Consider the following 27,463-nt stretch of genomic DNA (forward strand, 5'->3'; position numbering starts at 1 on the left):
TGTTTTGTAACCAGAATGTGAGCAGTCATAACAAAAAGTGGGGCAAAGAAACCTTTGGACCTACTCCAATGGGTTGACTCAGGGGTGTGTAACTGGGGCAGCTGAATCTCCTATTGAATGTTTCTGTTAAATATCCTAATTAATCAACCTTAATAAATTGCTGAAATAAGGGGCCAGGTGTGCCCCATCCCCACTGGGACACCTGGAAGCTTCTAATAAAGGTCTGGTTTTTACTTTACTGTTCTAACACTGTTGCAAAGGTTTGGGGTTTTTTTCTCTTTTGATTATAGACAACAAAGGGGATGAGAGAAGCAGAAGAGGAATTGTAATCCCAGAATCACAGAACATTTTGAGTTGAAAGGAACACACCAGGAACAGCAAAGTAATGTTTGAACATTTACAGAGATGCCAGAATTGTAAGTTTGGGTGCTCAGTCTCTCTGCTGAGAGCCTCCTAAACAGGCTAAATGCACTGCTCTGATATTGTCATTGGTATCTGGGGCTCTCAGGGAGGCTCTGGCATCTGCAGCAGCTGAGTCAGGCCCTGCCCTTGGGATTGCTGCCAGGCAGGTGTGTCCATGGGAATGGGGTGTCCCAGCTTCCCTGTGACCTGTGGGGCTGTGGGCAAAGCAGTCCATGGCAAAGGGGAATGAGCTGAGCCCCCTCCCTGAGATCCCATCATGGGCACACCTGGGCATCTCCTTGCTGTGTCCTTCCAAGCTCTGAGCTGCCCTCCTGGCTGCAAATCTGTGCCAGAGCCTCTCAGAGTTCCCTGAATGTCCCACGGGGAAGGGCAGCGATGCCACAGCTGAGGAAATGCTGTTGGCTCTGCCAAGGGAGCCGTGAGTGTCCTTGGCAGAGGGGGGTGCTGAGACCTTGCCCAGAGACCTTTAGAGAGGGTGAGACATTCAGGGATCCCTCTGCTCTGGGCAGGGCCTGGTTTATGCCAGGGTGACACAGGAGTGTGACTGTGCTCTGATTCCAGCCAAAGGTGCAAACCCAGGGCAGTTGGGAACAAGCCCATCCAGCCCCTCACCTTCCCTAAGCCACAGGGAATCCTTTGCCTCTCACATCTCTCAGTGGGAAATTCTGAGTGCAGCAGAAATGCTGGGGATTTCTGACCTCAGAGAACCAGGAATGATCTCTGGGCAGTAAAACAATTCCTAAAACCAACTCCTGCTATACTTTAGAAGTGTGTGTGCAGATGGCAACAAGCCCTTCTGCATTAGGAGTGATTCTTCTGACAAATCCTGAATTTCCAGCCTTGTCCCTCTCCTGCATGGCCACAAACCCAGGGCAGCAGGGCAGGGATGGCTCCTGGAGAGCTCCAGGCACAGGCCTGGCTGCTCCTGGCACACTCAGACAGCACAGCTGGAGCACAGGCAGGGACCTGGGTGAAGTTTTCACAGAGCAGGAACAAAGGTGGGTGAGTCCCAGCCTCTCCTGATTTGTCACTACTACTTTTCTTCATGAACAGGTCTCCACGCTCAACCACAGCAAATGTCCAACAGCAGCTCCATCAGCCACTTTCTCCTGCTGGCATTGGCAGACACGCGGCAGCTGCAGCTCCTGCACTTCTGCCTCTTCCTGGGCATCTCCCTGGCTGCCCTCCTGGGCAACGGCCTCATCATCAGCGCCGTAGCCTGCAGCCCCCACCTGCACAGCCCCATGTTCTTCTTCCTGCTCAACCTGGCCCTCAGCGACCTGGGCTCCGTCTGCACCACTGTGCCCAAAGCCATGCACAATTCCCTCTGGGACACCAGACACATCTCCTACACAGGATGTGTTGCACAAGTATTTTTTTTGGTTTTCTGTGCTGCAACAGAGTATTTCCTCCTGACCATCATGTGCTACGACCGCTACGTGTCCATCTGCAAACCCCTGCACTACGGGACCCTCCTGGGCAGCAGAGCTTGTGCCCACATGGCAGCAGCTGCCTGGGCCAGTGCCTTTCTCTATTCACTGCTGCACACAGCCAATACATTTTCCCTGCCCCTGTGCCATGGCAATGCCCTGGGCCAGTTCTTCTGTGAAATCCCTCAGATCCTCAAGCTCTCCTGCTCCAATTCCTACACTAGAGAACTTGGGCTCATTGCTGTTAGTGCATGTTTAGCACTTGGCTGTTTTGTGTTCATTGTTTTCTCCTATGTGCAGATCTTCAGGGCTGTGCTGAGGATCCCCTCTGAGCAGGGACAAAGGCACAAAGCCTTTTCCACCTGCCTCCCTCACCTGGCTGTGCTCTCCCTGTTTATCAGCACTCTCCTGTTTGCTCACCTGAAGCCCCCCTCCATCTCCTCCCCATCCCTGGATCTGGCAGTGTCAGTTCTGTACTCGGTGGTGCCTCCAGCCCTGAACCCCCTCATCTACAGCCTGAGGAACCAGGAGCTCAAGGCTGCAGTGTGGAGAATGATCACTGGATCATTTCAGGAACATTAAACTGCTGGCCAATTCCTGCAAATAACTTGTAATAAAACTTATCTTTGATACTTCTTGGTGGTTTCATTTAGGAGGTTCATTTACTTAGTTTTGTGTTTTAAAATTGTCTTCAATAAAATGTCATTGTTTTGTGCCATTTCTCATTTTGTTTCTCTCCACCTTGCCTGAGGCCACAGACTGTGACAATGAGGGGCTGTGCTCTTGGTGGCTTTCAATGAACTAAAGAATCTCCCAGCAAAGTTTTCTCCAGAGATTCCCCTTTTGTTCCCTTCTCTGCAGCTGCAGCAGCAGTGTCTGTGTGCAGAGCTGGGGGCAGATCAGTGCTGGCACAGCAGCTGTGCCCAGGAGCAGCAGCACTTGGTGTTGCCAGTGCTGCTCCCGTGCCACTGCCCCGCTGCCCTCCTGGCCCTGGTGTTGCTGCAGGGCCTGAGTGCTCTCGGGGCCGGGCACAGCCCTGGGGGTGGCAGTGCCGGGGCTGCAGCAGGGACAGGCCATGGGCACTGCTGGGGCAGCGCTGACGCCTCAGGGCAGGGCCTGGGGGCTCCAGGCTCCTTGCCCAGGCTCTCTCAAGAACACACCCAGGCCAAAGCTCAGCACAGAAAACCCCCGTGAGCAGCCCCAGGTTGGCCGTGGGCAGGCTGGGGGCAAACAGCATGGCTGGGGCTCTGCAAGGTCCCTGGGGGAGATGGGAAGGAGCAGCAGAGCAGGGGCTGATCCATCCCCACTGCGCTGGACACCCCAGGGCAGCGTCCCAGAGCGTCCTCATGGAGCTGCCAACAACATCCCCCCTGTGCAGCCCTGGCCTCTCCCCCAGCTCAGAGAGGTGCTGCATCCTTGCAGGCACAGGCACGGCAGCACTGGCTCAGGAGCCCCTGTTTGCACTGCCCAGAGCAGGTGTCAGCACCCCCATGGTGCTGCTGTGGGGAGATGAACCTGAGGGAGCACAAATGCCATCAGCCCCAGGGGCCAGGAAGGGCTGGGGGACGGGAGGGAAACCACTCAGGTTTGTCGTGGCCTCTGAAGTCACACAGAAAGTTTGTTCCCATGAGCTGTGAGTTTCCTGTGCCACTGCAGACGTTGTTGCTCAGGACCAGGAAATCCCAACCCTCTGAATCACACCTGGGATAGGGATTAGTGGAACTGCTGGAATGACAAGGACTGGAATGCTGGTGGAAAAGCCTGCACTAATTTAATTAACCCAATTTCCTGATGGAAAATAATACAGGAATTTCCTTTCTGGAATTGGAAAAGCAAGGAAACGTTTTTTTAGGAGGTGTCATAGGCACTCCCAGACTGGGGGTCTCCCTAACCCATCCTTTCTGGATTGAGGAATGGAAGTTCCTGGGATGAGCCAGGATTAACAAACCTCTCCCTCAGGTGTGTGTTCCAGGATTTTCCCAGGTTTTCCCAGCTCAGGTGAGTCATGTGCAGCATTCCAAAGGGATGGAGCTGTTAAGTGGGAAATCTATGATTTTCCCAGATGTTTTCCCATTTTCTCCCAGCCCAGGTGAGTCATGTGCAGCATTCCAAAAGGATTTGTTAAAACCAGGAAGGATTTTGTTCCCCGTGGGTATAAAACTGTCTCCAAAACCCTCCCAGAAAGGCCAAATCCTGATTTTAGCAGCTTTTTCCACCTCCACTGGGTGAACCAAAACTGCTGGGTGTGGTGTCACCCACTGGCTGGTCCTTGGGGAAATCTTCTCCTCACTCCCCGGATGGTCCTAGGAGGGTCCCGGTGTCCCCTTGGATAGCTCTTGCTAAAACGTGAGGGGGTTTCCTCAGGGAAGTGACAGACCCGAGAGCGACTTGCTTTCTGCAGCTGGTGCTGCAGGAGACGCTTCTCCAGGGAACCAGGGAACCAGGGAACCGCTGGCAGAGCTCCCTGTTGGGCCCCACCTGTCGCGGCGAGCGGAGGTGGTCAGGGTGCCGCGACCTTCCCAGGGAAGCGTCTCCTGTGGCACTTCCCCTGGGCGCACAGGCACGCTTGCCTTGCCCCCGTGATTCAGCTGCGAGCCCTTCAAAGGGCTTTTGGAATGGCCACTGTTCCTCGGGTGCTGCCGAAGAAAAGAGACGGGAGGCACCGTGTGGGGTTCCAAGGAGGTCTTTATTCTTCTCTCCTGAAGGGTCCCAGAGACAACAACTGGCCCAGGCTCAGTGAGAGCAGGGATTATATGGGAAAAGCAGGGGGTGGGGTGGAGCAGCAGGGACAATGGTCTGAGGAGTCAGGGGTGGAACAAGGGGGAAGGGCCAACAGAGTAAAAATAATATGCATACAGGGGGAAAGACATGTTGGGAACCACTTAACGTGTGGCTGTAAAAATGACAGCTCCCCATCGAGGCCTTTAGCCTCTGGGGGAGAGCGGTCAGTGAAAGCCTCCTATGGGCTTTTCCTCCAGGGGAGAGTGGCTACAGCATTGGCTGCTTCCTCGGCCCCCACAGTTCCCAGTATCTAGTTAACATCGCATAGTTCTTGGCATCATTCGGGCCCAACAAAGGGTTTACAATAGGAAACAACTGGTCCACTGTACCCTGTAAGGCTCCACTAGCAATTTCTCCCTGCACATGTGCTCTGACCATCTTCATCACCAACTCCTTATCTGTTTTTCCTTAGCGCTGTCATCATGAAATCACCTCAGTCTGGGTCTCGGTTCTTGACTATTAACTCCAATCTTTTTGCCACTTTGCTAGGGTTTTCTCTATAATTATGAACTTCTTCCTGCCAGTTATTCAGGTCACCAGTAGAAAAGGGGATCTTCACCCACACAGCTTCTCCTGTGGGACCCACTACTTGCCTTAAGGGGGTGACTAAAGGCAAAGCTTTCTTGGTTTTATTCCTTGTACGTGTTGTCACTGGCATCCCCAAACTTGTCCCCTCACCAGGATTATTCATCTCATTCTCACTTTCATTTAATTGAGGGAGAGGACTGGTTGCTTGAGGGGGAAGGTAGAGCTGGCCTGGAATAACTCGGCTGTGAGTCTTGGACATCTATAACAGTGTCTTCCTCGTGCTTTTTTGCCAGTTTCAAACATCTCTGCCCTAAACTACATGCTGAACAACATCTCTTTATTTTCCACCTGTTATCTCTTTCCAAAGGAAGGACCAAAGTCTCCTGGGGGTCTAAATCAAAGCCATATTCTTTGTGCCACTCAGGTTTATTCTTCAGGGTAAAAAAATGTGTCTGCACATATCACTTGGTCTCATTTGTCTTCTTTTCTTAAAAATAACATCAACTGTAACAGTGGATGATCATTTAAAGTTCCATTAGGCAGTCCATTTTCACCACTTTCTAATTTTTACCAAGCCTACCGTTGGTTACAGTATTTAATCAGATCACTTTGCTTCAAAAAATGACCCTCTGGGATTCCTCCCAAGTCTTTCTAATGTGCTAAAATACATTCTAGTGGACACTTCGTGCCTTGGCCCAGATGTTCCTTGTCTGTGTCACACCTGTGAATTTAGAATGGCCACCAGCCGGGACATGTCCCAAGGAGGCCGTGCCAGATTCTGTGCAAGGCCCCGTGCCCTTCCTGCTGCGGCTGCGTCAGCAGCCCTGGGGGCTCCTTCTGCTGCCCTGAGCCTGCAGAGCAGGGCAGCGTTTGCTGATGGTTTGAGGCGTTCCTAAAGATCCTGTTGGGCTGTCTAAGACACTTTGGGCAAGGGATTCCTTCCAACCTGGGCCACTTTGGGGGGGATGGGGGCAGCCCAAGGGCAGGTGGCAGTGTGTGCAAGGGCCCTTTGTGACACATGGTCACCATGGGATGGAAATGGACAGGGTGTCAGAGAGCCCTTTGTGACACGTGGTGACATAGGAGCTGGCGGTGACAGGGCCATGCCACAGTGCCCAGTGCACGCGACGGGACAGGACGCGGCAGAGCGGTGCTGTGAGGAGCCCCCGCACAGCGCACTCGTTTGTGTCTGACCCGGAGCTTTTCTGAGCCGTTATTCCTACAGGTGACCTCGAGGCCAGACCACGGGACTTGCTGACCTGTGGCCTTGCCAAGGCTTCTTTTCTTAAGGTTCTCTCAAGGGCAGACTGTGGGATTTGGTGACCTGGAGCTTTTCTGAGGCATCGCCCATCCCTGCAGTCACTGCCCTTGAAACCAGACCACAATCCTTGACGAGAAGCCTCCTGTCCTTGTGGCAGGAGCCCTCAAGACCCAAGTGCAGGACTTGCTGTCCTGCTGTCTTGCCAGGACTGTCTTGCAGGTGCCTTCCAGGCACGACTGCAGAACTTGCTGACTTGAGCTTTCCCAAGCCATCTCTCCTGCAAGTACCATAAATCCAGTCCCTGCCATGGAGCAGCGACCCCCAAGAGTGCCCAAGCTGGCCTGGGTTGAGGAGGAGGAAGAAGGCGGCCCTGGAGCTGTCCTGGCACAGGAGTCTGAAGAGGTGCAGGAGTTCCAGGCACCACAGGAGGGTGAGTTGCAGAGCTCGGCCTTAGGGCTGGTGCCTGTGTCCAGCTTGGCCCCATCCCATTACATGCCATGCCATCCCCTGGTGCTGTTCCTATGGAAAGGATGGGAGAGTCCTGAAGAAGATACGGAGCAGCGACCCCCAAGAGTGCCCAAGCTGGCCTGGGTGGAGGAGGAGGAAGAGGAAGAAGGCCCTGGAGCTGCCCCAGGACCAGAGACTGAAGAGGTGCAGCAGTTCCAGCCGCTGGAGGAGGGTGAGTGGCAGAGCTGGGCCACAGGGCTGGTGCCTGCAGTCATCTTGGCCCCATCCCATCCCATTGCATCCCATCTCATCCCATCCCACCCTGTCCTGTGGAGACACACCCATGGACAGGATAAAAGAGGGACTGGTGCTGCCCCCCCAGCAGTGGCTGTGCTCCATCCCCTGAGCCACCCCAGGGCTGTCCCTGCCTGGGGAGTGCAGGGCTGGGCTGTGTTCTCTGGCCTCTCCTGCAGCCCCTCAGCTCTGGCTGCTCTTTGCCAGATGCAGCCATGGAAAAGACACAAGAGCAGGAGCCTGCCCGTGGCCGCTTCCGAAGAGCAGCGCAGGTACCTGCAGCCATCCCCACCTGGGCTGGGCCTGCTGGCACTGCTCAGCCCAGCACCACGCTTGGAGCACTCCATAGAACATCCCCGATGTTTCTGTCTCCTGCCCTTCTCCTACAGCTGGTTTGCAACTTCATCAAGAGAATTCGGGAGGAAGGGACCAGTGCCATGGCCACTGGGGTCAGACCTTATTCATACATCTTCAACACCAAGGCCACTGCTGCCCTGCTGGATATGCTTGTAGAGGAGGGTTTTTACAGTCAAAAGCAAGTAAGCAGCCTGTGGCCAGGGTTTGATCCTCCAGGGATCACTTGGCCTCCCAAGCCACACCTGCTGATCACTCTAAGCCTTTGAGGCCATTGCAGCGTGGTGAGAAGGGAAGCACTTCTCTGGGGAAGCTGGGGACATTCCTGACTCCCTCTGGCAGCTTTCAAAGTCTCCCCTTGTGCTTTCTCCAGGTGCCTGCCATGGTGAGGTACATCCACCAGTGGCTCATGGCCAATCAGTTCTCTGAGCACAGGCTGAACAGGACCCTGCTGGATCTGAGCGAGGCACAGCCCACTGACGTGGTCATTGCTCTCCTGCGTGTGGCCCCAACGTGTGACAGGTACGGGGCCCACGTGCCCAGAGGGCTCAGGGCTCCTCAGCCCATCAGCCTGCACAGCCCTGCCCAGGTGTCTGACCAACAGAGACTTCCAGGGCCCTGTGTACCTGGGACCTTTCCCAGCCCTGCTCCATCGGCCCCTGAGCCTGCTGCCATGCCATGGCCCCTCTGGGCCCTGTCCCCACAGGGCTGGGCTGCCTGGGTGCTGCTGCTCGCGAGGGGCAGCAGGCAGAGGCAGAGCTGGCAGCCAGCTCAGCTCCCCATTGCTGCCCAGGCCACGGGGATGTGTCTGAGACCCCCGTGAGACAGAGCTGTCGCCCCACAGAGCTGCTATGACCATGTGGAAGACGATCTTGTGCTCGCCCAGGACAGCGGAGCAGGCATACCTGATAGTCCTCGATGTGCTGGGGAACTGGCCAGAGCACAGCACGTGCACCTCTGATGGAGACAACACGGGTGTCTTTGCCCTGGCTGTGAGTTTCTGCAACTGGCCTTTGCTCACCCCATGGCCAGCTGTGTCTTCAGCAGCTCTGTTTCCTCCTTCCCCCACTGCATCTCCCTGCCTCAGGCACCAGGCTGAAACCTGGCCTACGGGCAGCTTCAGGGGCACCAGGCCTGATGCTCCCCAAGGGTTTCCCCTGACCTCTCCCTGCCACACTCAGGCCCTGACACCCGGACACCTCGGCACTGAGCACTGTCTCTGGGTTCTCTGTCCTCTGCAGGCAACTGTGCTGATGTGGAAGATCCTTCAGATGCCCTGCGTCCCACATGTAGTGACAGTGCATTTCCCCCGCCTCTTTGTGCATCTGCTCTTCCAAGTGTTCTTCAGCACTTTGGAGATGCCAGAGGATCTCAATGCCTTCTGGAAGGGATGCCAGGAGCAACACGGCCTTGCCATCAGCCCCAACAGGTGCTCTATCCCACTCCTCCTGTCCCTGCCATGTCTCCACGGCAGGAGCCAGTGCTCCCAGCGTGACCTGGGCTTTGCTGTGCACACAGCTTTGCAGTGCAGGCCCTGAAGTCCCTGCTCTGCCAAATGCATCGTGAGGAAGTGGTGGTGGAAATGGAACACAAGCGTGGCTGGGACAAGCTGCTCAGTGCTGACACCCACCACTATGCCGTGGGTCTGCTGGCCAGGTGAGACCCCCTTCTTCCCACTGCCTCTGGCATTTGTGCCCTGTGCTGAAGTTTCCCAACACAGTCCCCACTGTTGTGGGCCAGAGGGCCTCGTCACCAAGGGACAGCTAAGGAGACTGGAAAAGGCTGGGAGAGGCGGGTGCCCACAAGGAGTCACCTCCTCAAGGGCCCAGGTCCCCTTGCAGGACAGTGGTCAAAGATCAGAGCTCTGTGAATCAGGCCTGGGAGATGTTTGTCCCCCTGGCTCACAGTCTTGGCTACTTTTTCACCCTGGCAGGGAGATGTCGTCTGCCTCTATCCCCTTGTGTTCCCGCATTGTTCCCTACCTGCTCCAGCTGCTCAGCACACAGGAGGCACGCTGGGATCTGCCTGCCCTGGCATTCCTTGTGGAGGTGAGCCCCATGGCCAAAACTGCCTCCCTGCAGAGCTGCCTGCCACCTCTCTGCCCCCTCACAGCTGCAGCTGCCTGGGATGGTGCCCATGCCCTGTGTTGGTTCTGGGCTCCTGCCAGCTGGCTCCCCTGTCACTGCCTGTGCCTTTCAGATCCTGGACTACCTGGACTTGAGCGAACGCAGTGCTAACAGAGTCCTGGAAATCTTCTCAAGGCACCTGAGTAGCGAGAGCAGGGACAAGCGTCACCTGGCACTCAGGGCCCTTTTCAAGTTGATTGATGATCCCTCGATGGTGAGAAGTGGGCAGTGGCTGAAGCAGTGCTGGGGAACGCAGTCACTTGGGCTCGGCTGGGCCTCGGGCACCGAGGCAGCTGCTCCCAGCTCTCCTGCCTCCTGCTTCAGCTGCCTGAGTGCTTTGGGACAGGCCTTTGGCCTCTTGGCCCTGTGGCAGCAGGGTGGCGTTTCACAGACTTGTCTCCCACACAGGCTGAAAAAATGCAGAGCCTGACTGAAAGTCTTGTGGAGCTCCTGTGGGATGCAGATGGAGAGATAGTTAGGAAGACAATCATGGTGCTCAGCTTTATAGTTTTGGACAAGGACATGCTGATACCCAGCCACATGGCTCTGCAGCTGGCTGAGGCACTCCTGCCACTCTTTGACCACGTAAGGCTCTGTGCCCCCAGCCGAGGCCACTGGGTGCTGCCCAGACACTTGGTGCCCTGGGGATTTGCCCACCTGCGCCCTGCTGAGCCCCATGCAGACAGGGCTGAGGTGTTTTTTCCTTCCTTTCATATAGGATAATAGCCAGGTGCAGCTGGCTGCATATGGTGTCCATATTATTCTTCCGATCGCTAATGACTGTTCTAACGGAAAAGGAAAAAAAGGCCCTGAAGTCACACGTGCACCAGAGCCTGCTGCCACTCTTCTTCCACTGCCATGACGAGAACCAGCAGGTGGCGGAGGTGAGGACTCCCGGGCTGCTGCTGTCACCCGGGCACGGGGCTCGTCCGCCTCCTGCCCTGGCACCTTGCCGGCTGCAGCCTCCTCCAGGCCTTGGCACACAAATGCGGGTCCTGTGTCCTGGCTTGTGGGGCCATCTGCGGGTCTCTGCTGCTCTCCAGGCTTCTTGGGCAACGCTGCTTTGTGCGGCTGAGTTCCTGAAGAGGAGAGATCTGGAAAGACCAGTGAAGAAGAAGAAGCTGTGGATGATCACCGAGTGCCTGGTAAGGACGGCTTGGAAGGCCTGGAGAAGCCCCCTGTCTCCGGCGCTCGGTGTGTGGGGCTGGCAGCTGTGCCCCTGCCCAGTGCCGCAGCCGGCCACACGGCTTCTTCTCCAGGCTCCCGTGGCCCCGAGCCGGGTGCCAATGGAGCCCCACACTGGGGCTGCGGGCAGGGCGGCACCGCGGCTCCCCGGGCAGCAGCCGGCCCTCTGCCCCCTCCAGAGCCCGGCGCCAGCGGCTGCTGGCCGGGCCTCAGGGCTGGCCGGGCACGGGAGGCCGGGGCTGGCCGCAGAGGCAGAGCCCGCACCAACCCTTCCCTCCTGCCGCTCTCTCCAGCTGGGACAGGATGAGAGGCGAGCGGCCGAGCAACTGCGCCGGGCCCTGCCGTACCTGCAGAGCCCGCAGGAGACCCTGCGAGAGGCGGCCATCAGGTTCATCGGTGAGCCACGAGCCCGCCCCGCTCGGCCCCGGCCCCGGCTGCTGCCCCGGCAGCGGCACCCGGGCCCGGCGCCCTGAGCCCCGGCTGCCCTCGGGGCTGCTGCTGCCGGCCTCTGGCAGCCGTGCCCTTGGGCTGAGTCAGGATGCGGCAAGGGCCCGGGCTGAGCCCTGCCGGGGCGGGAGGCCGTGTGGCCCCAGGGCTGGCAGCGCCGCTGGCAGGGAGCTGTGCCGCTGGGGCCCTGACAGGCTCTGTGTTCCCAGGGATAGCCGGGCGGCTCCTGAGGGGGCAGAAGGAAGAGCTGCAGCTCATTTACAAATGTGAGTGAGGGCAGCGGGCTGTCAGTGGGGCTGGCGGGTGGAGCTGCAGGTCCTGGCCTGGCTGCGGAGGGCTCTGCTCCCCGTGTGGATGAGGGGCGGCGTGAGAAGAGCACACCGAGATTTCAGGGGCACATGGGGCATTCGTGGCCAGCAGCTTCAGGCTGATACCCTTGGTCCCTGCTCCCTGCTGGCCATGGCAAGAGCCGACTGGGATGGCCCTGGCAGGGGGCTATCCGTGGGCCCTCACAGGTCTGGGATCTGACCGTGGCTCTGTTCGTCTCTCTTCCAGCCCTTGTGAACATGGTGGATGGCAGCAGCCCTGCCATTGTAAACCTGGCAATTCAAACACTGTACATCTTACAGGCAATAGAGAGGGCTCGATATTCCGTCTTTGATAACCTTCAAGATCAGCTACGCAGGGCATGGAGGACAAAGCCTCGTCTGTCGGGCCTAGGCTGGCTGTGCTGCTGGAGCTCTGCAGAGAGCTGATCTGGCAGGCTCTGTCTGCTGGGCACCACCTGAGAGAGCAGCAATTTTCCTTTTCTCTAGCATTGTTCCTTTATTTTTTTTTTTCCTTATGTATATAAATATAGCATATTACATAGGCATATAGTTATAATAGGCAGTCTCACAAGACCTTTTTTTTGCTACCCATGGTGTGCAGGGCATAGGGGAAGAGAGGTGTCATGAATAAAATCTCTCAAGAAATCCACCCCGGATGAAATACTGTGTTTAGTTATGTACAGTTAATGTTCTTATCCCATTTGTAAACCTTGTACCCCTTGTTTACTCTGATGGTTATTAGTAATGTTAATTACTTACCAGTTTCTGAAGTGTTTTAAAGGTTCTTATGAGACATTCCTGTACCCTTTCCCCTTACTTCCCTGCTACCTTGTAACAGAGCTGCTCCCATGGGGGCTAAATCCAACTAACAAAAGCAACCCATTAGAAAGGTGTGCCACAGAACGAGGCAACTCCCATGGTCCCTGTGCCACACTAGAACAAAGAAACTCCCAGGAAGCTGTGTAACGGAGTAAAATGCAAACTAAGGCATGCAGGACACCAAAACAATGAGCTAACAGAGGAATAAAAGGACAAGGAAACGTATTTGAGCAAGCTATGATGCAAGATCATCTCCCTGCATCACCTAAACCTGCTTAGAAACCATCTTCCTGCATCACCATGACCTAAAGAGGACTGGAAAGGACTGACAACCCTAGACAGCAAACCAGGATGACAGGTCCCTGGCTACTCTCATGAGGATGGAAGCCCCAGCTCTGCAGTGTGTGCTGCAAAGCTGAATTGTGTCTCCTGTTTGGAGCTGACAGTGTGGGAATGGCTGTGATGGAAGCAATCCCTTGGGCCCCCCACACCCCAAGAGCTGAATCCTAATAAAGGCATCAAATGGGAGTCTTGTCTCCTGGCCAATTTCTTTCAATTACCGTGTGCCACACGGGCCATTGTTGCAGTCTGTTTATTTTGTTCTGATTATTAAGTGAATGGTTTGCTCCTGTTGTTATGTCCCTATGATTCTGTAATGGTTTTGCCCTCCTGTCAGTTTTTGTAAACCCCTCCCCTTTTTCCTGAACCTTCCTTGTCCATAACCTTTAGCCTGCCCCTGGTCCCTGTCATTCAATGTAAACCCAACCCTTTGTTCCAGCAAGTTCCCTGCCTTTCATCCCCTACTCGAAGCCCCATTGGCTTTGTGACTGCCGCCCCTCCCAAATGTTACCCCTATTGGCTCCTAGTATTGTGAACCCTCCTCCCGACTCCTCCCATACTGTATTCCCATTGGTCCTTGGTTTGTACCCTCCCCTCTTTAAATTGGAGAGCACAGGAGTGCTCAGTGCTCGGAGTCCTTGGATCCCAGTGTGTCTTTCCAGCCCTCGTCCTGTCACTGCTCCTTTCCCTTAATAAATCCTGTTCCTGGAAAGCTGCTTGGACTCTGGGTCTCCTCCATCTCCTCACTGAAGCCCACGACGCTCAGATCTGCAGAGCCTTGAGTGGCGGAGAGGCTCTGAAGGTTCGGTCTGGGGAAAACAGCTCCCAGACCGTTCCCCACTCCTGGCGCCGCCAGCGGTCAGTGAGCAGAGCTAGCCCAGGCGTGAAGGGCCGCGGCGGGCAGCGTCAGGCCATGGCCGAGGGGGCCTGGACCCACCCGGAGCTCCTCCCGGAGCCCAGCGGACTCCAGCTCAGCGGGGGCCGGCAGCGGGGCACGGCTTAGGCTCGGCAAGGTGTGAGCAGCCGTGGTCCGGCCCAGCCTCAGCCGGGGTCCCGCAGCCTCCCGTCCCCACCCGGTCACTGCTGGGGCCAGCCCGGCCCCGCCAGGCCGAGCCTGTGCGATTCAGCCCTTCTGGGACACAGGGCCAGAAAGACTTCAGCCCTGAAGCAGCAGGCTTTGAGTTCAAGCCTTGGGAAGCACTTGCCAAAGGCTTGATGGCAATTCATACGTTCATCAAGTCACCCCACTGAAAGTTATGTTTCTAGAATCTTCCCGTGTCTCTCCCCTGATTGGTTGCAATTCGTCACAGTATTTTGCAGCTTTCTAACCCCAGTCTGTGTCTGGACCCACGCCCTCAGACTGAGCCCTCAAACCTCCCCTAGATATTGTTGTGTCTGCCCCTAGGCCTGGTCTTTGCACTTTGCTCCTGTGCTGCGCAGGCTTTATGGGCCTCATCCCTACTTGATTTTCCTATTCCAGTTGGTTTTGGGGACTCCAGTGAACCTGCTCCTTTAATTTCCTCCTCGGTTGCCCGGGTGTCAGGGGACCCTGAAGCTTTAAGGATTGTTGTGGCCACTGTCAGCACGACTGCAAGGGCCGCAGTGCAGCGGGGCCCGGCCCGACCGGCAGCCGGGTACCTCCTCAAAGGTGGAAGCAAGAGAGAGATTTCCCTGGCTTGCCTGTCTGCAAAATGTCAATCTCACCGAGGTGGATCCAGCTTTTTAAATGCTTTAATAGGTAGTCAGTTCCCACAGCTAGCCAGCTCTTGGATTTTGCTTGGCACAGAGGCAGCTCTCGCTTAGCAGCTCCTCTCAGTAAAATCATTTCCATGGGGGGCTTCTTCCCTGCTCACCAAATAGCAATTCATGCAAAAGCAGCACAAACTGTTCTTCCTGTCCTCCTATCTTTGCCAGAGAGTGCCTTTCAAAGGGATAATAATTGGGAATGAGGGGGTTTACATTTTCCATTGCAAAGGAGCCTCCTGCCTCCCTTAGCAGGCCCCTGTCTTTCAAACGAAGACACACACGGTCTCCTTTTGCACCTTCACTTGGCCCCAGCCACTCCTGATCATTTGAAGGAGCGGCTCAGAAGAAGGGGCTGCAATCCCCCAAGGCCTGCGCTGCTCCAGGCTGCTCCTGGTGCCTTGGGCTGTTGAAGGGGTGCTGGGGTGGCCTTTGTGACACAGGCACGGGGTGCCGGGGTGGCCTTTGTGACACAGGCACGGTGTGTCAGGGGCCGTGGTGACGCGGGACCTTGCTGTGCCCAAAGTCCATTGTGACATGGCAGAGCCCCGCCCCGGCTGGGGGGTATATAAAGGGCTTGTGGGGCCTGGGTCAGTCCCAGGACAGTGGCTGTGTCCAGGTACCTGTGTGCACCAGAGGACTGCAGGCACGGAGGAGGAGAAGGCGAAGCCCAAGTCCCAGCCCTGCCCAGGCCCTGGCCCGGCTCACAGAGAGCCCAGGCCTTGAGGGAGCAGCAGGAGGAGGCTGAGAGGGCAAGCAGAGGGAGGAGAGGAGCCGTGGAGTCCTGCGCTGAGGAAGAGCCAGAGCTCTGCCGAGGAGAAATGCACAAGTTCCAGCAAGGGACTCCAGGGGAAGCCTGCACTGAGCCACAGCTGTCCCCAGGAGAAGCCCAGAGCTGCCAGGAGCTCTCTGAGTGGGATGAAGGCCTTGAGCAAGAGCTGGTCCAAGTATGGGGGAGCTACTGGCATTTGCGGGACTGGGATGAGGGCAGGGAGCAAGAGCCCTCCCCAGTTGTCTCCGAGTGGGACGAGTGCAGGAAGCAGGAGCCGTGGCAGGCAGACAGCGATCACTGTCAGGAATTCTCAGATTGGGAAGAATCTCCTGAGCAGCGGCTGTCCCCAGGAGAAGGCACGAGCCGCCGGGCACTCTTGGACTGGGAAGCTTGCCACAAGCAAGAGCTGTGCCAGGATGGCCAGGAGGTGACTGGAGGCAAAGCAAAGAGAAAATCCTCCAGGTCCAGCTGGGATGATGACAGTGATGGAGAGCTGGCTCAGGACAGCAGGGAATACTGCGACATCCTGTGCAGCCAGCTCAAGGCCTGGCAGCGGGAGGACGATGACTGGGATGAGGTGAGCGTCCTGGAGCTGCACGAGGAAGGAGAAGAGGCCAGGCAGCAGAGACTGGCAGATTTAGCCCAAGAGGGAATCTTGCTGCCTGTCCCTCGAGAAGCTTGGGTGGAGTGCCAGGAGCCCGAGCTGTGCCCGCAAGAGCAACTCTGTGCTGGGCCTGGCCCTCTGGCAGCCCAAGCCACGGTGGAAGATATCTCTGCTCCTGGGCAGCCGCTTCCCCACAGGAAAGGCCGCTCGCTCTTGAGGCGGGCGCTGCGGGGGCTGCGGGGGCTGCGGGGGCTGCAGGGGCTGTTCTGCTGCCCCTGCCTGGCGGCACAGCCACAGGATCAGCGCCCGCTGCCAGCAGTGCTGAGCTGCAGATGGCGGCTGCCCCGCGGCCTGCCCGGCGCCCCGAGGGAGCCGCACGGGCTGCCCCGGCCTGCGCTGGCCCTGCGGGCCGAGCCGGCCCCGGCCGCTCTGCGGCATCCCTGGGGTGGCTCCCCAAGGGCACACGGCAGCCCAAAGCGGCACCCAGAGGGGGACCCTCGCTGCCGGGGCTCAGCGCTGCATCCCAGCCCATCGTCCGGCCGGGAAGGCACCTGGAAAGTCATCGGCTCCCAGCGGCAGCCTGGCACCGCCAGCGGCACCCCTGCACCGGGTCCCCGAGGGCCACAGCCACACGGCTCTTGGCCCTTTGCAGGGACACTGGCTCCAGCTCCTCCCTGCTGGACTCCAAGGCCATTTCCTCTCCTCCGGAAAGGACTCCATGCTGATCCTTGGGCACTTTGGCCATGAGGAATGGACACAGACAGGAGGTGTTGCTCCCAGGACACGACGGCGGCCTGCTGGACTGCAACACACACAATTCTAACAAAAGAAAAGAAAGTTGTGTTTAGGAAGTAGTAATAGGAAAGAAAAAAACCCAACACCCCTCCCCCTCCACTAAAACCTGCATAAGACCCTCCAGAAACCAAAAAATGGTAAAGAATAAGAATAGGAATATTAGGAAGAAGAGGTAGAAGCTGAAGTAGATGAAGATGTAGTAGTGCTTAAAACATGGAAAATTAAGAATAAGAATAAAATGTTGGAGTCTGGAATACAGAGTGTGTGCCCTTGTTTCTGATACTTAGTTATAAGATCCAGGTATAAGTTCCCCCAGGCAGGGCAGGTCCCTGGGTGCTGCCCCTGGCCCAGATAGTTTTCAGATGGGAAAAACTATCAGAAGTAAGGTTTTAGAAGACAAAATGTCTTCCCTGGTGACAGCACTGTAAGGAATAGCTGCAGGGCAGAGTTTTAAAAACAGAGGTTGTCTTGACCTCTCTACAGCCTTGCATGGTGCTCAGCATGATAGATCAGGGGAGAAAATATTACAGTGGTGTGGCAGCAGCCTCAGGGAGACAAAGAGTTACATTGTCCTACCCCAAACCCCTTGAGAAGGGCGGCCCAGGAGTTCTGATTGGGTTTGAGTCCCTGAGGGGTTCTCCCTTGCTGTGCTTCTACTGGTCCCTGACCCTGATCTCCACCCTCAAAGGTGGAAACCCTTGAGAGTTCTGTCCCTCAGAAACCCCTGCTGTGCCTCTGTTCAGGGCTCTCTGTTCTGGACCTGACTTTGTTCCCATGCTGAATAAATGGTTTCATGAACTGGGAGCCCGTCTCGGTTGGTGTTTGATGCTGGTCCCCAGAATCCTGCTGCTTCCCTGGACGAGATCCTGAGGTTGCTGACTGCAACATATGGTGAGAGAATGCGTGGCATCCAGCGAAGCAAGAGAACAGCAGGACCCGGCTCCATGGACACCTCGTAAGTCACCGGCTGATGGCCTGAGAGCCAGCGAGACCCCTGCCTAAGAAAAGAAGACTTGAGAGTACCTGGCAGGAAGGCTGGGTTGGGAGTGCCTCAGAGGCATGGGGAATAAAAGGGCTTATGGAGGTGTGGGAGCCGGGACCAGACACTGGGACACCTTACATCACCCAACGAGACTTATTATGGACGATATTAACATTATGAACGATTATATTAACATTATGGACGGTTATGGATGGTATGGCTCTTCTGGTGGACTGTTTTTGTCTTCTGTGAAGTTCCTTTTTTTTTTTTTTGGTGTATACCTCCCTGTACCTTCCCCTTTCTTCTGTTCCTAAGGGCAGGACAAAGGGTGAAAAAAGCCAAGATGGTTCAGGGCTGCTGTCGTCTCCCCGTCACCCCGGTGTCTTTCTGCCATCCTGTTAGCGTTCAGGAACATACGTAATCACGAATGATTATATGAAGGTGCTTTATTGAAGAGCTCTGGGTATCAGGGTTACACATACCCAAATCTGACCCAATTTGGTTTTGAGTTGAACATATTTTATATTCTATCGTTATGCAACTTACATATTAATTATTAAATTTACATTGTTCTATTGTAAGCATTGTTTTTACCCAGGCATGGATTTCTCGTGATCCCCCCTTAGCCCCCCAACATTGTTCCTCATGATCTTTAAACAATAATTATATCTAATCACATCTAACAATTGTATCATTTATCATCTACTGATTACACAGGTGCAGTTTGACCTGATCTTTAGCAAGCACAAGGCCTAACATTTCTCAGGGCCTACTTTTCCCAGGGCTTACCAAACCTAACTTTCTTTCTAAGTCCCCAAATTTTCTAAGATTTTAGAACCTTTTACTATCATTCCCCCCTTTGAAAGCATTTTCACTTCACCATAAGTGCAAATATTATCACTCAATACAGTCCTTTGTTTCTGAGTTTATACTTGGTGTTCTTTGAATCCTTGATTGATGTAAAGGTTATCCTGGATGCTGTCATGAACTGGGGAACCAGAAGATGGTGAGTGTGGATCTCATGTCAGTGCCTTTATTATTTTCTGGTTCTAGGACATTTTCTTCTGTATTTCTCCTTTAAGATGCTGTAAACTAACCAAATTGCTAAGAATACTATTATTAAGATTATCACACTCTCAATGATAGATTTAATCCATGAACTCACATTCCACCCTAACCCTTTGAAGATTTTGCCTAACCAATTTATAGTTAAATCATTTTGCTCTTCCTATGCTTCATGCTCTATTTGTTGCAACTAATTGATGTCATATTCTACATCTGCAGTCACATTTGGGATGTGGATGCAGCAACGATCAATCTGTCCCCTTAAAAAAACTCATACACTCCGTGCTCTTTCAAGAGTAATAAATTGTAATTGTATGTTTAGTTCTTTAAATCTTTCCCGGGTGACTCTTGCTAGTCTATCTACCTGACCTGTTGTAAGAAACCGTCCAAGATTCCCTCATCTGTCTCACAACCGTCTCAAGGACAGAGACTGAGACCCTGAATATCACAAGGGACTTGGTTTGGGGTTTAGGCCTAGCTGAGATGGATGTTTGCTCAGTGATTGTTTGCAGGTGGTTGCACGGTGCACTGCTCTCATTCCTGCTGGTGAGCAGAGGCTTGGTAACCTGCACAATGGGTTTTCCACGACTCATGGCTCTCATTCCTGCTGGTGCGCAGAGGTTTGTGCCTGGTACCTGGTGCAATGGGTTTTCCACAACACCTTGTCCTTGTTCCTGCTGGTGAGCAAAGACTTGCAAGACATGGATCTCTCTCTGTACCCTACACCTGCTCCCTGCGCAATGGAATTTCATCACAATGATCATCAATCTCATCTGGTTTTGGCCCTGCGCCCCTCGCTTTGCAAAAGACTATAAAATTATACCCCAAACTTAACTTCCTTTGAGATCTCCCCAATGGACAGAAGACTCTGCGTCGTTGGACGGCTGAGTGGACTTCGACGTTGGTAGCTATAATCCCCTTACTCTCTTTTCCTTATGCTTTGCTTTCTCTTTTCTTTCCCTCTATCGCATATTAGTGCTGATGAGCACTCAATAAACTGTGTTTTCTTGTTTAAGTCCTTGGTTTGCTGATAATCTTTTGTACTCTAAGACCGGCTAAAAGAACCACATCACGAATCCCACCTTGCGGATCGTGACAGGGAGGTCCTGCTTAAAACGCAGTTTGTGGCTAAATCATGGGAGGACATTAGGAAGAAACTTGAGAAAATTGATGGATGGCAGGAGAAGAGTCTCCAAGAGCTTCTAAGGGAAGCTCAAAAGGTTTATATGAGGAGAGAAGACGAAAAACAGAAACTTCAAGCCAAAATATTAGTGGCTGCAGTAAAAGAAGTTCAAAAACAAGAACAGAAACAGGGTAAACCGATACCTAAAAAGCAAAAGGGATCTCAGAAGGAGGAAACTCCTCCTCGAAAGGATCCTCCAGAGTGTTTCTACTGTAAGAAAGTAGGACACATAAAAAGGGATTGCAGGAAACGGATGAAAGATGAACAAATATTTAAAGAAGATTAGGGAAGTAAGTCTTGGGCTCTTTCAAATGGGGACAGTAACAGCAAAAGAGCCCTTGATAAAATTGAAGGTAGGTCCCCACCGCCAGGAAGTGAGTTTCCTGGTTGATACCGGGGCTGAGAGAAGCACCCTGCAGAAGTTACCTATAGGGTGTGAAGCGAGTAAAGAAAAAGTAATTGTAATTGGCGCAAAGGGAGATCCATTTAAAGTCTCGGTAATCAAGGAGGTGGAAATCGAGTCGGAAAATAAGATATGTTTAGGGAATTTGTTGCTTGTGGAAGAAGCAGACTACAATCTATTAGGAAGAGATATGATCATAGCTTTAGGAATAAATATCGTTGTGAAAGATTCAGAGTTAGTAGTAAAGGTGTTACATTTGACTTCAAAAGATGAAAAAGAAATCGACCCCCGAGTATGGCACTCAAAAGGGGAAGTGGGAAAATTAGATATTGCTCCCATCAAAATTGAAATTGAAAATCCAGAGAATCCGATAAGGATCCGACAATACCCCATCCCAGCCGAAGGGAGGAAGGGTTTGAAATTAATAATTGACGAGCTGCTCAAAGGAGGCACGCTCGAGCCCTGCATGTCCCCACATAACACCCCCATCCTGGCAGTAAAGAAAGCCAATGGGAACTTCCGATTGGTTCAGGACTTGAGAGCTGTAAATGCTAGAACCCGAACCAGGTTTCCGGTGGTAGCAAATCCTTACACTCTACTAAACAGACTCTCACCAGAGGATGTATAGTATGGTGTAATTGATTTAAAAGATGCATTCTGGACATGTCCTTTAGATGAAGGGAGTAGGAATTTTTTCGCTTTCCAGTGGGAGGACCCAGATACCAATCGAAATCAGCAATTGCGGTGGACAGTCCTTCCACAAGGATTCGTCGAATCTCCGAACTTGTTCGGACAAGCCTTAGAACAACTACTCACTCAATTCACTCCAGAGGAGGGGACAAAACTATTACAATATGTAGACAATTTGCTAATCGCCGGAATCACGGAGGAGCAGGTGAAGAAATGTACCATTTCCCTGCTGAATTTTCTGGGACAAAAAGAGTTGAAAGTATCTAAATCCAAGCTGCAATTCACAGAGCCCGAAGTAAAATATCTTGGACATTGGATATCGCAAGGGAAAAAGAAATTAGATCCCGAGAGGGTGGTGAGAATTCTTGAACTTCCTGCCCCACAAACCAAGAGACAAATTAGGCAATTTTTAGGGCTCATGGGATATTGCAGACAGTGGATTGAAGGATACAGAGAGAAGGTGAAATTTCTGTATGAAAGGCTAAATACAGATCGATTAAAATGGACAGGGCAAGACGAAATTAAATTTCAGGAACTAAAGAATGCCCTCGTCACTGCTCCCGTTCTAACATTACCAGACATAAATAAAGAGTTTCAACTGTTTGTTGATATAAGTGGACAAACAGCACAGGGAGTTTTGACCCAGGAATGGGCAGAAAAGAAGAAACCCATAGGGTTTTTGTCCAAAATCCTAGATCCAGTCAGTCGGGGCTGGCCTACGTGTCTGCAAGCAATTGTGGCAGTAGCACTGTTGGTTGGGGAAGCCAAAAAGGTAACGTTTGGAGCTCCCCTGATAGTTTATACCCCACATGACGTAAGAAACATCTTACAGCAAAAAGCAGAGAAATGGTTGACAGATTCAAGGCTTCTGAAATATGAAGCCATGTTAATCAGCTCGCCAGGACTAGAATTAAGGACGACCTCTGCACAAAACCCTGCACAATTTTTGTACGGGGAACCAACGGGAAAGCTACTACACAATTGTATTGAGGCAGTAGAATTACAGACTAAAGTAAGACCCGATCTGGAGGATCAAGAATTGGAAGGAGGAGAAAAATGGTTTATCGATGGTTCCTCGAGAATGATAGAAGGAAAACGTAAATCGGGATATGCCATCGTAAACGGCATAACAGGACAGACTGTAGAATCGGGTCCCCTAAAGGCAAATTGGTCAGCACAGGCATGTGAACTCTTTGCTCTCCTAAAAGCCCTTACAGGCTTGAAGGGAAAAAGGGGAACCATCTATACAGATTCGAGGTATGCATTTGGGATAGTGCATACCTTCGGGAAAATTTGGGAAGAAAGGGGTCTGATCAACACCAAAGGAAAAGGATTGATACATGAGGAAATAATTAAACAAATTTTAGAAGCGGTCAGAGAGCCACTGGAGATATCTGTGGTTCATGTAAAAGGACACCAGACCGGACGACAATTCCATACAAGGGGAAACAATTTAGCGGATAAAGAGGCGAAAAGAGCGGCATTGTTAACCGTAAGTATTTCTGAGCTAGTCCCAAGGGAACCTCCAGAGGTTTCAGTGCTTCCTTCAGAAAAGGAGCAGGAAGACTTCAAAAAGGTAGGTGGACATTTCAAAGAGGGTAAATGGTGGTTACCTGACGGGAGGGAGTTGGTCCCGAAGGGGATAGCAAAAGGAATACTCAAAAGACTACATGCACAAACCCATTGGGGAACCAGGGCATTGGCTGAACAATTTTTAAAATTCTTCGGGTGTAAAGGAATCTTCGAGCTCGCAAAACAAGAGGTACAGGGATGCGTGATATGCCAAAAGGTAAACAGAGCGAATTTTCGGCAAACCAATTGGGGAGGTCGGCCAATCTCATATCGACCATTTGAAAGAATCCAAGTGGATTTCACAGAATTACCAAAGATTGGTAGAAACAAATATTTGTTAGTTATAGTAGATAAATTGACACATTGGGTAGAGGCCTTTCCCAGAGCTAAGGCTACGGCCCAAACAGTGTCTAAAATTCTACTGGAAGAAATAATTCCTAGATATGGTATTGTAGACCATATTGATTCGGACCAGGGCACACATTTTACCTCAAAAATTATCAAACAGTTGTCCGATGCATTAGGGATCAGATGGCAATATCATACTCCTTGGCACCCTCAGAGCTCGGGGCAAGTAGAAAGGATGAATCAGACGTTAAAATCACAAATATCCAAATTGACAATTGAAACAAAAATGTCCTGGGTCAAATGTCTCCCCTTGGCATTGCTGAATATAAGAACCATGCCGAACTCAGAAACAGGACTGTCCTCCTTTGAAATGTTGTATGGAATGCCGTACAAGCATGGTATGCCGGTTGAACATCCTCAAACAGAGGATGTGCAACTCCAACCTTATCTCATTTCTATAAATAAAAACTTACAGGAGTTAAGGAGAAGAGGATTGATTCCTCAGAGCAGCACGTTGGGATTTCCGATCCACCAAATTCAACCAGGGGACAAAGTACTGATCAAAGTGTGGAAAGAGCAACCCCTCAGTCCTCACTGGGAAGGACCATTCCTCGTCCTCCTGACTACAGACACCGCGGTTCGTACGGCTGAAAAGGGCTGGACACACTCTTCCCGAGTGAAGAAAGTTTCGGTTCGCGACTCCCCCGAGTGGAAAATTGTAACCCCTCCGGGAGAATTGAAAATCAGGCTTCAGCGGAACAACAAATGAGCAGCGAAGACAGGATAAGTTGCACCAATTTTGAATGTTATTGTTTTCCTTTTGTACATTTTAAGTGTGCATATTGTAAACAAACGTGGGTGACTCATTGTTTGGGAGGGCAAAAACCAAGAGGTTTGTGTGCCGCGTGTTACAAAGAGGAATTAGAACAGACCAACCTTTTTCTAGCACTTGCTACCCGGGTGGGTATCTTGGAACTCGACTCTCCTGAGTGGTTCCGATTTTTTCAAAAGGGACTACGAGGCCATTTGGACTGTAAAGCGGAACCTCTAATAATTGAGTGCCGCCGAAACGTAAAAGTACCGTGCAGGAGCGGCACGATCAAGGCATCTCGGTGGGCAACCTTTAAAAGGAGGTTTGCCATCAGAACGTCAAGGGCCCCTGAAGACAGTCCTTGCTGCCGAGAAGATGGTTATCCCCGCCGTATGTTCTTGTACGGGCGGAGGGAATGGCAGAGGGATGCGATTGTGGGGAATCCTGACGATCCTGAACCTAGCCATGTGCTGGACCGAGAGAATGGGCCCCGAGGCGCCTCCAGGGACGACCTCCCTGGGGAAGTGTGAGCAGTGCCAAACTGCCACGCAAACCGAGCCATTGATCACTTGCCCTCCGGAATTGCACGCAGGAGAATGTTGGGCAAATGATACCCAAATAAACCTGTGTAAGCTGGAAGGGAAAATTTGGTGCTCCACCCCGGGGATAGGTACTGGAAAAAGGCAACCCCATATCACAGGGGAAAAAGAGGTCCAAGCGACCCACCTACGAAGTAAGAGAGAAATAGGAGGGGTTTCCCCAATCTCGGTCTGCGGGCAGTGTAATAAAACTGTCTGGATTGGAGGAAAGAAACAGTCGACGTTCATTGCGTATCACAGAGTCAACCCCTTGTGTTACAATAAAGCAAACTTAAAATATTGTACCATGGGGGGGAAATTGTACGGGGAAGGGAGGAACCTGAAACACGAAACGAAAGTGTCATTCAGTAATGAACCGATAGTCTTGGATTTACTGAAAAATGACGATGACAGAGTGTGTCTACAATTTGATCAGGTGATCTGTTTTGCAAAAGACGAGGATGGTTCAGACCCTGAAAATAAAATAAAACAATTGACTCTTGAACTAAAAAGGCAGGAAATGGAAAATAAGAGAAAAAGACTCGAACAAGAGAGGTTAAACTCTCTCAGTGAGCAATATGAGCAATTAGAAAAACAATACGATAATTGGAAGCTACCTAGCCCTAATCAGAATCTATTTATAGATCTGATGCAGGAAATAGCTACCGAATTAGGATTAACTAATTGTTGGATATGTGGCGGCCTGAAATCAGCCGAAAGATGGCCATGGAAGGGAGAAGGATTAACCCCAGAACAATTGCTTAAGTGGACAGGATTGAAATTATCCAAAACAACCCGGCGACCAGAGGGGTGGGTGATTGACAAAAGAATCATTAGAACTTTTTGTGTCAGTCGGGAAGGAAGGGAATTCACTGAGCTTGTTGGTTACACCCCATGTGTAAAAACTCTCTCGGTAAATTCAGATGAAAAGACAAAAATCTGGCAGCCGGAATCACCCGAGGGCTATTGGAGCCAATCTCGGGAAAATAATTGCGAATGGGTAGATTTAATTGGTTTATGTTGGAACAAACAGGACGGGGCGAATCCCTTCCATGCCTTTCTCGGCCTGAGGGAATATTGGGAGGACCCGGCAAAACTTAACAGAGATTGGAAGGCACCGGATGGGATTTACTGGATATGCGGAAAGAAAGCATACAGTGAATTACCCAGAAATTGGAAGGGATCATGCACACTCGGAATAATTCGGCCTTTCTTCTTTACATTACCTAAAGATGAAAGTAGGTCTTTAGGTGCTCCCCTCTTTGAAACTCTAGCCCGACAAAAGAGGGAATTGAAACGGGAACTACCAATAGCTGGAGGTAACCACAAATGGAAGGGGGAGGAATGGCCCGCCGAAAGGATCATACAATATTATGGACCGGCAACATGGGCGAATGATGGCAGTTGGGGATACAGGACCCCAATCTACCTCCTCAATCGGCTCATTAGGTTACAGGCTGTGGTAGAAGTTGTTTCAAACCACACTTCAGAAGCCCTGGAACTCCTAGCAAAACAACATTCCCAGATGAGAGCTTTTGTTTACCAAAACAGACTCGCTCTCGACTATTTGCTAGCTGAGGAGGGAGGAGTGTGTGGCAGATATAACGAGTCAGAGTGTTGCATGGAAATAGATGACTTCGGAGAAACTATAAAGGGTCTAGCTGCTGAAATAAAGAAAGTAGCCCATGTACCCGTCCAGAAATGGAATTCGATTTTACAAGCCTCTTGGTGGGATCAAATTTTTGGGCAAGGGGCATGGTGGAAAAAGCTAGTATTCTTTATAGGATGTTCTATTGCCGGAGTCATCTTCCTACCCTGCCTAATTCCTTGTCTGATCAGACTGATACATTCTGTCGTTCAAGGAATGCAGATTGCCTCTCTCCCAATAGACCCAGAAAAGGCACAAGGAAACGCTACCCTTCTTTCAAAAATCATGAAGTTAGAAGAAGAAAAAGAGAGTAGAAATGCGGTTAAAGCATTGAGAGAATTTGAAAACAAACATATGTTGTCCCCAGAAATTGTAGAAGAGTCAGACAAAGAGGAAAGCGACATTATCTAACCCGATATTCCTCTGAAAAAGTATGTAAACACGAATTTTTAATATGATCAAATTATTAGGTGGGGGACTGTAATAAAGAATTGGGTAAATAAAAATTCGGAATAAAAGGTTTAAATAAAGTATGTGTAATTATAACTAATGAAAATATGGAATAAGGAATTCTCCTCCAGGTCGAGGTAGAATTCCTTTTCCAAAGTCACAGATTGCAAAAGAACCCCCCCAGATAACAAACCTCGGCAGGCACATCAACTCGGAGGAAAGGACAGGACACAGGCCATCATAGAAACAAAAGAACTAGCCTGAAAGTCTACCTCCAGATAAAGGCAACGCCCGGCCGATTTCGGCCGGGGACCATCAAGCAAGACAAAAGGGACGAGCCCCAGGAAAATGGTCGTTGCCAGAATCGAACACCACACCCGCCAAACCTATGCTACAGAAGCTCAATCAAGAAAGACAAAGAAGAGACTACTCCTCCGAGATATCCATCGGCGCTAGCCCGGATCCCTCGACTCTGCTGTGATGAAATATGTTAAAATACATACAGACTCACTTTGCATTTGAGGAGACTCTGCCCGGACACTTACTGACTCAATGTTCTAGGCCAGGAAATCCATTCACCAGACAATCAGGGACATTTGGTGAATGGAAACTAGTTGGAATTCTAGCCTGGGGACATAAAATCCCTATAAAAACCCTGGCCAAAGAACCCTCAGACGTGGATTTGGGAACACCTATACCTTGCGTATAGACCCTGTCCACCCAGCGCTGCGCTGTCCATTTATTGTGGTTTTTCCTCGCTCTTCGTTGCTTTATTAATTTATAATAAATTTATCTTTGTTAATCTTTAATCTGCCGTTGCATTTATAACACTAACTAAACACAGTATTTTATCCTGGGTGGATTTCTTGAGAGATTTTATTCATGACATGTGCCTGCAAGGATGCAGCACCTCTCTGAGCTGGGGGAGAGGCCAGGGCTGCACAGGGGGGATGTTGTTGGCAGCTCCATGAGGACGCTCTGGGACGCTGCCCTGGGGTGTCCAGCGCAGTGGGGATGGATCAGCCCCTGCTCTGCTGCTCCTTCCCATCTCTCCCA

The 27,463-nt window shown here is 52.0% G+C and overlaps 3 protein-coding genes across 3 annotated transcripts in view; 2 read left to right on the plus strand and 1 right to left on the minus strand.

Annotated features, from left to right (window-relative positions):
- LOC147646624 (uncharacterized) overlaps nucleotides 1-27,463 on the minus strand; it is a 53,860-nt gene that overhangs the window by 15,679 nt on the left and 10,718 nt on the right. The gene's annotated exons all lie outside the window — the stretch shown is intronic.
- On the plus strand, nucleotides 1,137-2,435 carry LOC147646625 (olfactory receptor 14J1-like). The gene is made up of 2 exons (XM_086873156.1): nucleotides 1,137-1,150; nucleotides 1,634-2,435. The coding sequence occupies exons 1-2, from the start codon at nucleotides 1,137-1,139 to the stop codon at nucleotides 2,433-2,435; spliced, it is 816 nt and encodes a 271-aa protein (XP_086729282.1).
- On the plus strand, nucleotides 6,268-12,952 carry LOC147646626 (maestro heat-like repeat-containing protein family member 7). Its single transcript, XM_086873193.1, has 16 exons — nucleotides 6,268-6,853; nucleotides 6,953-7,102; nucleotides 7,372-7,436; nucleotides 7,554-7,703; nucleotides 7,892-8,040; nucleotides 8,363-8,510; nucleotides 8,760-8,947; nucleotides 9,037-9,174; nucleotides 9,452-9,566; nucleotides 9,718-9,858; nucleotides 10,053-10,229; nucleotides 10,363-10,528; nucleotides 10,688-10,789; nucleotides 11,123-11,225; nucleotides 11,486-11,542; nucleotides 11,832-12,952. Exons 1-12 carry the CDS (start codon nucleotides 6,730-6,732, stop codon nucleotides 10,504-10,506), a joined length of 1,689 nt encoding a protein of 562 aa, XP_086729319.1. The 5' UTR covers nucleotides 6,268-6,729; the 3' UTR covers nucleotides 10,507-10,528; nucleotides 10,688-10,789; nucleotides 11,123-11,225; nucleotides 11,486-11,542; nucleotides 11,832-12,952.

The sequence above is a fragment of the Cyanistes caeruleus genome, unplaced genomic scaffold (assembly GCF_971803275.1).
Source record: "Cyanistes caeruleus unplaced genomic scaffold, bCyaCae1.hap1.1 HAP1_SCAFFOLD_89, whole genome shotgun sequence".
Taxonomy (NCBI): domain Eukaryota; kingdom Metazoa; phylum Chordata; class Aves; order Passeriformes; family Paridae; genus Cyanistes; species Cyanistes caeruleus.

Excerpts from the sequence above, each read along its gene's own strand:
- LOC147646626 (XM_086873193.1), top strand. The coding sequence starts at position 6,730 with ATGGAGCAGCGACCCCCAAGAGTGCCCAAGCTGGCCTGGGTTGAGGAG. Across the intron at positions 8,041-8,362 it reads GTGGCCCCAACGTGTGACAG|AGCTGCTATGACCATGTGGA; the intron begins GTACGGGGCCCA and ends GTCGCCCCACAG. Across the intron at positions 8,511-8,759 it reads CGGGTGTCTTTGCCCTGGCT|GCAACTGTGCTGATGTGGAA; the intron begins GTGAGTTTCTGC and ends TGTCCTCTGCAG.